The 15,228-nt window shown below is 30.8% G+C and overlaps 1 protein-coding gene across 1 annotated transcript in view; it reads left to right on the top strand.

Moving 5' to 3' along the window:
* The window catches only part of LOC144837853 (uncharacterized), a 126,087-nt gene extending 114,373 nt beyond the window's left edge, over positions 1-11,714 (top strand). The window contains exons 14-18 of the mRNA XM_078693140.1: positions 3,530-3,743; positions 8,690-8,716; positions 9,624-9,680; positions 10,948-11,490; positions 11,657-11,714. Of these exons, the coding sequence (XP_078549266.1) occupies positions 3,530-3,743; positions 8,690-8,716; positions 9,624-9,680; positions 10,948-11,490; positions 11,657-11,676 (861 nt within the window). The 3' untranslated portion in view covers positions 11,677-11,714. The remainder of the gene's footprint in view (positions 1-3,529; positions 3,744-8,689; positions 8,717-9,623; positions 9,681-10,947; positions 11,491-11,656) is intronic.
* Positions 11,715-15,228: the final 3,514 nt, after the last annotated feature.

Genomic DNA, 15,228 nt, shown 5'->3' with positions numbered 1-15,228 from the left:
AAAGTTGTTACACTGGAAAGTCAAAATCCAGTTACCTAACTTTTCCTTTATTTGTTATTTTCTGTTTTCAATCATCACTGATTTTCACCACCATATTATCAAAGAATTTTTATATGAAAGCCTTTATTATATATGAGGGTCCATATACAGTTTTAAATAATATTTGTTCATATGTTGTCAGAAGGCCTTTAAGAATATTAATCGGTCATTATTTAAATATTTTTGCAGATTTTCATGACACTACAAGCACTATACATTGTTGTGTTTGATCTCAGTAAACCCTTGGATGATCTTGCTACTTTCATTGATTCAACTAGAGTAAGTATTTCTAGAGCATGGCAGCAGTAAGGCATTGTGATTGAACAAGTCTTCTAATTTATAAAAACAGTTTGACTATTATAAAAGATTTCATACCTTCCAGATAAGGTTTTTAAAAACTAAGCATTTCAAGTTTAACTGTGGTTAATTGTTCTGTAATTCTTTTTCAGAGGAAATGTCAACATCATTGGACCAATCTCCAGTTCATATTATCTTACATCCTGTCAGTTTATTCTCATAGTCGTATTGTGGAAGAAGATGAAGAGAATGAAGTTGACAAACCAACTATCCTTATTGTGGGTACACACAAGGGTAAGCTTGGTGAGACTGAAAAACAGCAAAATGATAAGGTTAATACTTCTTTTGTTTCTATATTATTATAAATAGCCACAACCAAAGATACATTGCAGTTGTAAATATTTTTAAATATTACTTAAAATAAATTACAAAATTTATAGGTGTAAACTGTTTCATTAAAATTATTTACAAACAGGCAGAAAAGGCGTTTAAAATTATTCAAGATGTGCTTAAAACAAAACCATATGGAAATCATGTCTACCACAAGTATTTTGCCATTGAAAACAGTCAACCAACTACAGATAAGAGCTTTAGTGATCTCAAACAAGTTATTGATACACTTATGAAAGCTTTAGAACAGTCTTTTCCTTTAAAGTGGATGCGTTTTCGATGTGATTTACATGATCTAAGAGGGAAAAAACAGCCCTCCTTTTCTTTGTGTCCTTTAGAAGAGGTAAATGTTATTTGTTTTTTTTTTGTTTTTTTTCAGAAAAAAACATTTTTGAAAATATTAAGTTGCAAAAAAAAAACATTAACGTTTCTAAATATAAGTACCCTTTAATTAAAAAAAAATGTCATAGCCAATTAGATTACAATATCCAAAATCATGTTTTCATCTTTTGTATTTGCTGCCATTGTTTTATTTATAAATTGTGTGTTTAAAAAGAAGGTTCCAACTATTTTTTCATGGAATACCCACATGTTACAAAAACTGAATATGATTTCATATTTTTTTATTTAATTCTGAATAATACTAATTATTATTTCTTTTAGATCAAAATTTTGACAAGAAAGAATGGTATTGTTGAAGAAAAAAACAAATCAGTCCTGCTTAACTTCTTGTACGATCTTGGTGAAATTGTTTACATGCCTGACAACAAATTATTAAGGGATAAAGTCGTGCTAGATCCGATGAGGCTGGTTGAAATTGTCACCAAATTTGTAACTGTGGTTCCCCCAAAATATCCCGTGAGTAGACTCATGTAATGTCTTGTATTGTAAAAACGTGTTACCGTATAGTATAATTACTCCTGTTCTGTGTAATTTATTATTCCTTAGCAAAGAATTTGTTGTTGATATTATTTGATAGAGATGCTTAACATTTTCTATAGATAAAATAAAAAGTATGCTGTAAGGCATCATTTGTAATTTACTGTAATTTTTTTATAAGTTTTAATTATTTCACTTTTAATATTCTGTTTTCAATCTATTATAATTGAAGCACTATAAAAGTGAATAGCAAACTAGCTTGGAGTAATTTCACAGTTTAACCCTTTCACTGCGTGTACCCAGTAATATACGATACATGGTTGATAGTTGGTGTTTTTTTTAGTCCGCTAAATTTAGAAGTTCTTTTGATAAGCTTGACAAAGGCATACTGGAAGAAGACTTGTTGCGAAAAATATGGAAAGATAGTAAAGTTGATGAAGGAAAGAATTTTGAGTTCCTTGTAGAACTGATGATTCAATTAGGTTTTATTTGTGAGAGGGAGACAGCCAGCAGCCAAGATGTGGCAAGTACATCTACTGTAGGTTTTGTTTCTTTAATCTTTCATTTTATGCATGTAAGATTTGGGATAAAAAGTATTATTTTAATAGTTTGGATATTTAATGTTCAGACAAAGTTTGAATCAACTTTCTAATGAAAATGTCTACATGACAGAGTATCTTTAGTTTGCTTAAAATAATTTAAATGGCATTGTGGCAATTTCAGAAATCAGTTGGAAAACGATCCTTTTTTGTGCCACTGCGACTTGCTATCAAGACAAGTCAAGTAAGACAAGTACCTGATGATTCACAATCTATCAGCAGGCCAATCTATTACGACTTTGAGGGATATCTGCCAGATGTGTTGTTTCCGTATTTAATTATTGAATTCCTTAACAAATTTCAAAAAGAAGGAGTTGACCCAATACTCGCATGTAATTATGCAGAACTTTACCTCAACGAAAATCATCATGTGATTTTGTCTCTTGACAAATTTATTACAAAGAAGGATGAGCGAAAGTTCTTGTTAAAGGTAATAAATAATCTCTATAATGAATGTTCAATAAATATCACTAAATTATGAAAGTTAAATATTGTTGCTTAGTCTTTCCCAGAATTTACTTTTAAAGCATCTAAATTTGGATAACAAAACATCACATCTATTTTTACTTTCTAGATGGCTATTAAAAGAACAGATTCTTTTGACGAAACGAGTAAAGAGGAACCTTCAGCTGAAGCATGTAAATTGGTATGTTATGTTACCAGTTATATTATATATCTGTTTGGAGGTAGTTTATGAAAATACACGTAGAAAGTTTTCTCCTCAATTTTTTGTCAGGTTTGCTTGATGTCTGAAAATGTCTGCATATATACAATGAATACTGATTTATCAAACCAATTACAAATTACTTTCCAACATTGCCTTGTATAGTATAGTGATGAATGTTTACGAGTTGGATGGTAAGAATATTTCATGAGTTGAAAAATTGACTGCACTATATTTAACGAAAAAGAGAGCCAAGTTGAAAATAGAGCAGTCAATGAATATTCATAATTATTCTCTCCATTCAACGAAAACAAAACATTCATTATGTGTTTTATAACACACCTATTGTTTATTAAATTTATGAATAGTAAATAATTAACGAATGTTAGGCCCGGGAAGCTAGGTCATTAAAAAAGGCGGTGATCCAAATTACATCCATGTTTTCTTTATTTTTGTAATTGAATTGTAAGTAATTTTAATGTGTACTGCCTATTAAAAGATTTATTCCCAATAAAGTTCTCAGATTTACACCATAAATCTGAAAACATTGCCTGCCTCAAATTACATAAAATGTCTTACATTGTGAGCTACTGCATCATTGATGCTTTCATATTTGTTGATGTATGTCTTAAATTTATCAACATTAAATTTATATCTTTAGGTTTTGTCAACAGTTGAGAAGTCATTCGAGCAATCTAAAGATGGCGGTAGAAGGGGGATTCCATTCAAGAGATGCATTCCTTGTCGGTGTAGTGATCAATTAGACAAGAAGCATTTTCAAATTCTTGAAGATTTCAAATGCAGGAAGTTAACGTGCACAAAAACTGGCAAGTCTGTTACGATGGATGTCGCATGTTACAAGCGGCTGTTTGGATGTAAGAGTCATTAAATTTATTTATTTTTATTAAGTACATTTTCATTAATACACTACTTTCTACATGAAGGACTCTCACTCATCCCTACAGCACAGGAAACTGAAAAACAAAAGGCTATTTCTGTTCTATAAACAATGTGTGACCTATTTCTGCAAAAAAGTGACATGTTTAAATAATTATAGAATAGAGAAAGAGGATACTTTATCTTATTTGAAAATAGACATATTTGATAATACTCTTCCAGTAGTAGTACAATATAATCATTATTGATAATCTATACATTGTTACAACATGCAGCTATTAGCTGTGATATCTTCATTCTTTTACCAGTAGTAGTACTATCAGAATCATTATTGATAATCTATACATTGTTACAACATGCTGTTATTAGCTGTGATATCTTCATTCCTCTTACCAGTAGTAGTACTATCAGAATCATTATTGATACTCTATACATTGTTACAACATGCTGCTATTAGCTGTGATATCTTCATTCCTCTTACCAGTAGTAGTACTATCAGAATCATTATTGATAATCTATACATTGTTACAACATGCTGCTATTAGCTGTGATATCTTCATTCCTCTTACCAGTAGTAGTAGTACTATCAGAATCATTATTGATAATCTATACATTGTTACAACATGCTGCTATTAGCTGTGATATCTTCATTCCTCTTACCAGTAGTAGTACTATCAGAATCATTATTGATAATCTATACATTGTTACAACATGCTGCTATTAGCTGTGATATCTTCATTCCTCTTCCAGTAGTAGTACTATCAGAATCATTATTGATAATCTATACATTGCTACAACATGCTGCTATTAGCTGTGATATCTTCATTCCTCTTACCAGTAGTAGTACTATCAGAATCATTAATGATAATCTATACATTGTTACAACATGCTGCTATTAGCTGTGATATCTTCATTCCTCTTACCAGTAGTAGTACTATCAGAATCATTAAAGATAATCTATACATTGTTACAACATGCTGCTATTAGCTGTGATATCTTCATTCCTCTTCCAGTAGTAGTACTATCAGAATCATTATTGATAATCTATACATTGTTACAACATGCTGCTATTAGCTGTGATATCTTCATTCCTCTTACCAGTAGTAGTACTATCAGAATCATTATTGATAATCTATACATTGTTACAACATGCTGCTATTAGCTGTGATATCTTCATTCCTCTTACCAGTAGTAGTAGTACTATCAGAATCATTATTGATAATCTATACATTGTTACAACACGCTGCTATTAGCTGTGATATCTTCATTCCTCTTACCAGTAGTTATAGTACTATCAGAATCATTATTGATAATCTCTACATTGTTACAACATGCTGCTATTAGTTGTGATATCTTCATTCCTCTTACCAGTAGTAGTACTATTAGAATCATTATTGATAATCTATACATTGTTACAACATGCTGCTATTAGTTGTGATATCTTCATTCCTCTTACCAGTAGTAGTACTATTAGAATCATTATTGATAATCTATACATTGTTACAACATGCTGCTATTAGCTGTGATATCTTCATTCCTCTTACCAGTAGTAGTACTATTAGAATCATTATTGATAATCTATACATTGTTACAAAATGCTGCTATTAGCTGTGATATCTTCATTCCTCTTACCAGTAGTAGTAGTACTATCAGAATCATTATTGATAATCTATACATTGTTACAACATGCTGCTATTAGCTGTGATATCTTCATTCCTCTTACCAGTAGTAGTAGTACTATCAGAATCATTATTGATAATCTATACATTGTTACAACATGCTGCTATTAGCTGTGATATCTTCATTCCTCTTACCAGTAGTAGTACTATCAGAATCATTATTGATAATCTATACATTGTTACAACATGCTGCTATTAGCTGTGATATCTTCATTCCTCTTCCAGTAGTAGTACTATCAGAATCATTATTGATAATCTATACATTGTTACAACATGCTGCTATTAGCTGTGATATCTTCATTCCTCTTACCAGTAGTAGTACTATCAGAATCATTAATGATAATCTATACATTGTTACAACATGCTGCTATTAGCTGTGATATCTTCATTCCTCTTACCAGTAGTAGTACTATCAGAATCATTAAAGATAATCTATACATTGTTACAACATGCTGCTATTAGCTGTGATATCTTCATTCCTCTTCCAGTAGTAGTACTATCAGAATCATTAAAGATAATCTATACATTGTTACAACATGCTGCTATTAGCTGTGATATCTTCATTCCTCTTACCAGTAGTAGTACTATCAGAATCATTATTGATAATCTATACATTGTTACAACATGCTGCTATTAGCTGTGATATCTTCATTCCTCTTACCAGTAGTAGTACTATCATTATCATTATTGATAATCTATACATTGTTACAACATGCTGCTATTAGCTGTGATATCTTCATTCCTCTTACCAGTAGTACAGTACTATCAGAATCATTATTGATAATCTATACATTATTACAACATGCTGCTATTAGCTGTGATTTCTTCATTCCTCTTACCAGTAGTAGTACTAGCAGAATCATTATTGATAATTTCATAGATTGTTAAAATATTAACAATCTATTTGCTAATATCAAGATAGTTAAAATTTAAAAAATGTTAATGTTGGAGGTTTAATATTGTAAACCTATTTATTTGTGTTGGCTGTTAGGTTTGTATCTCACTAGGATGCAACACAACAATATAGGCACAACATACTGTAATTAATTTGACAAGTGAATAAGCTCAGATGAGCTGTGCATTGCATCTTTGTGTGCATCCATGAGATACTTTACTGAACCCAATGGTGTCCACTTACAGGAGGTTTAACTAATATTTTTTATTTTATTTGCAGATGAAACAGAAAGAAAAAGAAGAAATTCCGATCAAGGTAATTGATTGAAATAAGTAGATAAGTTTTGCAAAATGTTGTACTTTTATGGACTTAATGATATTTAATTATAATAAAGTATTTGCCTTTGTTAATGCTGTGCTGCCCTCAATAGCGAGTGTTTGGATCTCTAGGATGCAACACAAGAACATTGGCACAACAATAGTAATTTGACCAATGACAAGTGAAGGATTGGATAAGCTCAGATGAGCTGTCGCTTGTTGTAGATTACTTGCATAGCAATTTTATCTTTGTGTCTCAAGTGATTATAGTTAAACATGGTATGCAGTGCTCCTCCCCTCCCTTAATAAACACTCAATTGATACTATCAGCTGAATCTGTCATAAGTAGGCACTTTTATAAGCAGATACTTTTCTGGACCCAATGGTGTCCACTTACAGAAGGTTCAACTAGTGTAATATTTTTCATTTTATTTGCAGATGAAATTGGAAAGGGAAGAAAAAGAAGAAAAAGAGACCAAGGTGATTGAAATATTATATATCAGATAAATAGATTATTTAAAAAAAAATTTAAATTGTAAAAACTATGTTTTACTTTTATGAATGATAATTAACTAGTATTATAACATGGGTTCAAAGATGTATAGTAGCCAATCAGATGCGCTGAAATGAATCACATGGCGCTCTTTATTTTTTCACTATCATGCGATCACTGAAGTGGAAAAAAAGCATAACACCACTGCGTGTAAATCATATGGCAGATTATTACCGATCATGCTAGGCATTGTACCATTTTCTAGGCTAGACGGTGATTTGGTCGGCAAGCAAAGTGGTGATTGCTGCTCCTTAGGCCTTGTCGGTGATTTGGTCGCCGAGCAGAGTGGTGATAATAATTCATAGACCCATGTTGTAAAACAAATAACGCACAATTCTAAGTTTGTGCGTTACTGGAGATGCAACGCACTCTCTGGTATTAAAAATGTTGTGCAACATACACCATTGTAAATACCCTCAAGTTTGCCGCATCTCCTCTAACGCACAAATTTAGACTTGTGCGTTTATTTGTATAATAAATTATTTGTCTTTGTTAATATCAATGAATTTTATTTTAGCATAAGATGGGTACCATGATTTATTCAGTGCATACATGTTCTAGAAATGGATATGTGTATATGGCACGTCATTGTGAGAGTCTAACAAATACGCAGAGTATTTATATTATAATATCATGGACTTATAAAGCTCTGTATGTTGTGAAACCTCTCAAACAGTAGAAAATTGAGGAAAAAAACTAAACCCAAACCTAAGTATGTGATATGCCCTTGCAATGTGTGACTTGGCCCGTCATCCCCGACTCGAGTGCTTCCTACCCTAGTAAACAGAATATAACTATAACAAGATATCAAATTTATATTCATGAAAGTGTTTTGGTATTGCGACTCGTAAACAAGCTTAAATTTGGTAAATCACAAGGTCAAGATGGTATAACTTCTACTATGCTCAAGATAACTGCTACATTTATTGCTGAGCCGCTTTCAAAATTGTTTAATTTATCCCTCTCAACCGGTACCATTTCCAATGACTGGATGAAGGTCAACGTAATTCCTTTCCATAAATGAATTGTTATAGACAATTTTAAGTAGCAAATTTATATTAATGGTGGTTTTCATCGCTGTTGGTTTTGATCGAATAATAAAAATTAAAATGATGAAGGAAATAACAGAATGTGATGATGATCTAAAACACTTCAATGGTTTATAAAATACTTTGCTGCTTTTATTATAACATTTGAACATGTGATAATGTGCTGTTGTGTTGGCAATATAGAATTTGTATAGCATCCATTGAATTCATTTCATTTCATTCATTTTTTTCATCAAAAAAAAAAAATTATAAAACATGTAAAGATAAAATGCATAAAAGATGAAAAGGATCAACAACAAAAAGCTAAAAGCTTGTACAGGGTTGAAGACCTAAAACAGCTAATAATATAATAGGAAATATACAATATATTAAAATATATATATATATATAAAGTAACATTATTTCATTATTGTATATTTTATTTGTTACAGATGATGTGGGGACAAGTTCAAATCAAGGTATGTTATATTAGGCCTATGTGTCGCTAATGTGATGTGCCCACATATGGACATGATGATGTCATATCACTACCATATTTGGGTATATCACTCATATTTGGGCACATCACACTTTTTTGTCAAATTTGTTTGATAGTGTAGACAGAGAGCTTTCAAGTTCAATATTGAATATCGAAACGTAGCAGGCTATAGGTGCTTGACCTTTGACAAGATCGCCTAACATTTATAAATTAAACTTACGATACTTATTATTGTATATTCAGGAATAGCCGCTCCATAATCTCTTTGCTTTTCTTCTTTATATCTATATTTTATATTTTTAAATTTTTTAATTTATACTAACAAATATATTTTTATTAATATTATAATCATAACAATAAATATTTTTTAAAATATATATAAAATATTATTTATCGCATAATATACAGTCTAGGATAATTATTTGATATACAAAATCATTACACCCAACTACTATCTTCATCTCCTATATACGGAACATCATTTGGATAATAGAACAAATCACATATCTACACATAATCAAACATCGTATACTCTATCTCTAACAATATTTCAATCTTCTATCGACTAAAGCTGAAGTATAGTTGTTATCTCGGGACCGTTCTATGGTCACCACCAGGTAGGCTTACTTCATCAAGGCTTCTATGAATGGATGTACTGGTTGGGAGCAGAAAAGCTAGTAGACCATACCCGGTACCGTTTTGATTACGATCAATCGGGAAATTACCTCACGACATCACACTTTTTATGTCAAACAAGTTTGATAGTGTATTAGTAATGCACTACTTTCTTAATGATCAAATCTCGATCATCCAGTGTAAAAGTGCCATGTATATAAACAAATCCTAACATACTTTAAACATATACTTCTCATTTTTATCATTTTTAGGTAGTAGTGATGAGGATGAAAGAGAAGGAACATCACAGAGTCACCAACAAAGTGAAGGTAAGATACTAGTAGATAAAGATAGTGATATTGTGGAACAATCTTCCTGATCCTATTAAAAATGCATCCACTATCTATTTCAAAACCCATCTTTTTTCTTTGTAATTTCTTTCTGTTTCTTCTGTCAGCGCTTTGGGACAATCTTTTGATTGTATAAGCGCTTTATAAATCGAACAACACACACACACACACACATAATGATGATGAACAAGATTATAATATTTTTAAATTAAAAAATTTAAGTTGGTTATAATGATGATGATGATAATATACTCTCCCTAAAATTTATGATCATATTATTATAGCACCAAGAATATAATGTTGATTATTAAGTTTAAAACTAGACTTGAAAGTGATTTGTGCAAACCCAAAAAAAAAATGTTTGTGAAAATTTGTCATGTTCAAGATTTGTGGTTATTTTTTACCTGTTGGAGTTTTTGCGACGATAGCTTTCCATATATGATTGCATCAAATGACGATAGTACTGTACTTACACCAAATTTAGAATTGTTTATGGTCATCATGGTCTAGATGGCAAAGACAATTAGACTCATGTAACAGATGATCGGGTCTAGGCTAGCCTATAGCTAGTAACAGGGGTACCCATTCAGTAATACTAGTACTATACTAGTTTACTACAGTAGTACTAGCAAGGCCTATCCTGCATGGGACACATAGTATCATCACAGACGCATTTAATTCGAACCTGAACTAAATAAACTAGCATTAACACAAACGCATAAAATCAACAGTTCAATTGAGAAATAGTTTTACAGCAATGCATTAATCTTTGTTGGGAACACATTGGGAAAGCAAAACCAAGGACATGCCTCTACCCGCCCGTGGCTTACGTACCAGCCTAGCTATGGCTGCCTTCAGCCAACTACTGTCAAGTCCTTAATTTTAATTGTTTAATATACCAAAACTTGCCACATATAGCCAAGTCTAGAATGACACACATGTGACTGTCAATTTTTCCAGAATTTACAATATCAAATTTTCCAAAGTTTACCGTAGTTTGATATTTATTATTGAACTTGATCTGAACCTGACATAATTCCACAATATTTTTATTTTGAAATAGTAGAGTGGAGAGAGAACATAACACAAATTTAACATTTACCTCAATTACTTTTTAATTTGTTTAATTTTTTTATGCTTTTACATTTTGTTGATATTCTATACTTATAATTAAACAAACAAATTATTTTCATTTTGGAAACAATAATAAAAAATAATAATAAATGTGCTATAATTTTATTTGCAGACAGGAACACAATTGCAGAATCGAAAACTTGCGACAATTTCCAAGATCTAAAAGCTGGTCTCAGTGGATGCTTTGACGGTGAAAAATACTGTTGGCTAAGATTCCTACTATTTTCTCACTTGAGTGTCAGTGAAATTAAAAATCCACATTGCAATGGACATGAATTGCTCAATGCACTTGAAGACAAAGGTTTAATCTCACCAACCAATATTAACTTGCTGTTAGAGGTTACGAAAACATCTGAAATGGCACAGGCCAAAGATCTTGTGTCAAAGTATATGGCAGACAACAACATTCTGAATAGACATACTGGTAAAGCTAAGTTGTCATCTTACAGAAAGCGACTGTTCAAGGCCCTGAATCAAGTTGACCCAGATGCATTACATAATGTTACTGCTTACTATAAATTGACAAAATATAACTTCTCCAATGTATGGGATGCAGTTCTCCGTCTGGAGATTGAGCAAGAATTATCTGATGATTTAGACAAAATACAGATGTTTGCAGGTCGTCTTAGCAAAATAGCAAGTAACATACTACTTGGTAATGGTATGCATATATTCTTTGTTTTGTATTAAGTTATTTGTAAAGTTATTGAATCTTTCATTCTTAAACAGTTTCAGTAATTGTAATTTGATTCAAATTAATAATATCTGGTTTTTTTTTTATTTAATAAAGTTGATTATTTACATTAAATGATTATTTGTAGGCGATAGTGAGAAGAAGTGAGGCAGCATCATCAAGTCACCAATTTGAACAAAGTGAAGGTAAATTATAAATATTATACAAGAATGGGAGAAAAACATAAAAAAGTTTAAAAAAAGAAAGATTATATGAATATAATGACATAGAAGTTGGTGATATTGAGGATGATATAACTCTAAAATTTAGGATTTATAAAACAAAGAATATAATGTAACTTATTATTATAGGAATAAAATAATTAGAGTGAGTAGTTTTTTGTAGTTGTTTCTAAAAGCTGATTATAGATATAGAAAATTGTTGAATTGAATTAATATTATAATCATATTCAAGCAATGATTATTATTATTAAACAATAACAATGCTGAATTTATTACTTTTATTACTAAATGATTTTGTGGTTTTTCATGAATTTTTATTCATAATCTTAAAATTGTGATTATGATAAGAATGCTATCTACTGAATTTATTACAAGAAATTGAAAATGATTTTGTTGCGTTTCATGAATTATACTGCAATCTTATTCAAATAATGATTATGATTTCAACAATAACTATGATGCTAATCTACTGAATTTATTACATTGGAAAATATTGCTGGTGTTTTATGAATTTATATTCATTATTCATAATCTTAAAAAACAATTACAATTTCCACAATAATCATAACTGTTATACTAAATTTATTGATACTGTTTTTCATCCGTATAGATCTCTCAGAGGATGATGAAGACTTAAGTCACAGACTTAGCCCAATGATGCAATAAACACGAACATTCTATTCATACAAGTATTAGACAGCGTTAAAGTGTTGAAAACTGGTACCAGTACAATCTACCTGTTAACTCTTTTATCTGCGAATTGAGTAGCGATTTGGTTGCGATGTAATGTTAGCGTGTCATACTTCAATGTACAAACATATATTTCCCCTCGTTTTATGGGGAAGTATCCCCTGAATAGGGGTGTCCTAAAGAAGGGATTTACTCCAGTAGTAAAGAGGAGGGATGTGTCCCCTGAATAGGGGTGTCCTAAAGAAGGGGTTTACTCCAGTAGTAAAGCGTAGGGGTGTGTCCCCTGAATAGGGGTGTGTCCCCTTAATAGGGGTGTCCTAAAGAAGGGGTTTACTCCAGTAGTAAAGAGGAGGGGTGTGTCCCCTGAATAGGGGTGTGTCCCCTGAATAGGGGTGTCCTAAAGAAGGGGTTTACTCCAGTAGTAAAGCGTAGGGGTGTGTCCCCTGAATAGGGGTGTGTCCCCTTAATAGGGGTGTCCTAAAGAAGGGGTTTACTCCAGTAGTAAAGAGGAGGGGTGTGTCCCCTGAATAGGGATGTGTCCCCTAAATAGGGGTGTGTCCCCTGAATAGGGGTGTCCTAAAGAAGGGATTTACTCCAGTAGTAAGGAGGAGGTTCTACTGTTGAAAGATTTATTATAAGATTTCAGTGTACTAAACGGATGGTACATGAATGTTAGTAACAAAAGAAAGACAGCAAAACAAAATAACAATACTGGAATATTACAAAAATTAAAGATGTATTGTCCCTTTGACTAATTCCACAAAAATAAAAAATAAAATATTTCGAAAAAAAGTGTGTCATTTTGAAGTATCATAATAGTTATTAACTTTCACCAAAAATTAGTCCAAAAAAAAATCATTTAACTGAAATACAGACGTTTTTTTGTTCAAAAAATAACTTTGACTTCCAGTCAAAGTTTTCGATCAAAACATATCTCATAATGAAACGCGCTTGTTTGGCTACTCTGTATGCATAATCATAAAACTTCCTCGCGATCTGTGTGAAAACACCTTCTCAACCGTGACGAATTAAAAAAATTCTTAATTAGCATCATGCATAATGCATACCCGTGGTTTGAGATCTTTGTTTACATTCGCTCGCGACGATTTTCCAGACGAAATGTAATCAAATTAATTTACCTGTTAATTACGTAAATTTGTTTTTTTTTGCTCGAATTTCCGACTTAATGTGAATAACTTTAATATTACTTTGATATGGCCAATTTAAATTTAGAATATTTTGACCTTCATTTTTTTGTGTTTCAAGGGACAATACATCTTTAACAGTATAAGGCCTACAAAGATTTATTATAAGATTTCAGTGTACTAAACAGTACATGAATGTTAGTAACAAAAAAAAGATGACAAAACAAAATAACAATACTGGAATATTACAAAAAATAACAGTATAAGGCCTACAAAGATTTATTATAAGATTTCAGTGTACTAAACAGTACATGAATGTTAGTAACAAAAAAAAGATGACAAAACAAAATAACAATACTGGAATATTACAAAAAATAACAGTAGGCCTACAAAGATTTATTATAAGATTTCAGTGTACTAAATGGTACATGAATGTTAGTAACAAAAGAAAGACAAAAAAACAAAATAACAATACTGGAATATTACAAAAAATAACAGTAGGCCTATAAAGATTTATTATAAGATTACAGTGTACTAAATGGTACATGAATGTTAGTAACAAAAGAAAGACGACAAAACAAAATAACAATACTGGAATATTACAAAAAATAACAGTAGGCCTATAAAGATTTATTATAAGATTACAGTGTACTAAATGGTACATGAATGTTAGTAACAAAAGAAAGACGACAAAACAAAATAACAATACTGGAATATTTACAAAAAAATAACAGTAGGCCTACAAAGATTTATTATAAGATTTCAGTGTACTAAACGGTACATGAATGTTAGTAACAAAAAAAAGATGACAAAACAAAATAACAATACTGGAATATTACAAAAAATAACAGTAGGCCTACAAAGATTTATTATAAGATTTCAGTGTACTAAATGGTACATGAATGTTAGTAACAAAAGAAAGACGACAAAACAAAATAACAATACTGGAATATTACAAAAAATAACAGTAGGCCTATAAAGATTTATTATAAGATTACAGTGTACTAAACGGTACATGAATGTTAGTAACAAAAAAAAGATGACAAAACAAAATAACAATACTGGAATATTACAAAAAATAACAGTAGGCCTACAAAGATTTATTATAAGATTTCAGTGTACTAAATGGTACATGAATGTTAGTAACAAAAGAAAGACGACAAAACAAAATAACAATACTGGAATATTACAAAAAATAACAGTAGGCCTATAAAGATTTATTATAAGATTACAGTGTACTAAATGGTACATGAATGTTAGTAACAAAAGAAAGACGACAAAACAAAATAACAATACTGGAATATTTACAAAAAATAACAGTAGGCCTTTATTATAAGATTTCAGTGTACTAAACGGTACATGAATGTTAGTAACAAAAAAAAGATGACAAAACAAATAACAATACTGGAATATTACAAAAAATAACAGTAGGCCTACAAGCATGTGAGTAAAAAACGTTGCTAATGTTCCTGTTGCAGGCATTACCTATTGCTATATTTAGAAATAAGACCATTTTAACTGTTTTTATATTTTGTTGTGCATTTATATTAGAGTCTCTATGTTGAGATTACAGGCAAAAATCAAACGACAAACATACATTTTTTGAATAAGAATTGAGTTAAGTAAGAAGAATATGTGCTACC

The sequence above is a fragment of the Antedon bifida genome, chromosome 3 (genome assembly GCF_963402885.1).
Source record: "Antedon bifida chromosome 3, ecAntBifi1.1, whole genome shotgun sequence".
Classification (NCBI taxonomy): Eukaryota; Metazoa; Echinodermata; class Crinoidea; order Comatulida; family Antedonidae; genus Antedon; species Antedon bifida.
This window is presented reverse-complemented; position numbering and strand designations above follow the sequence as displayed.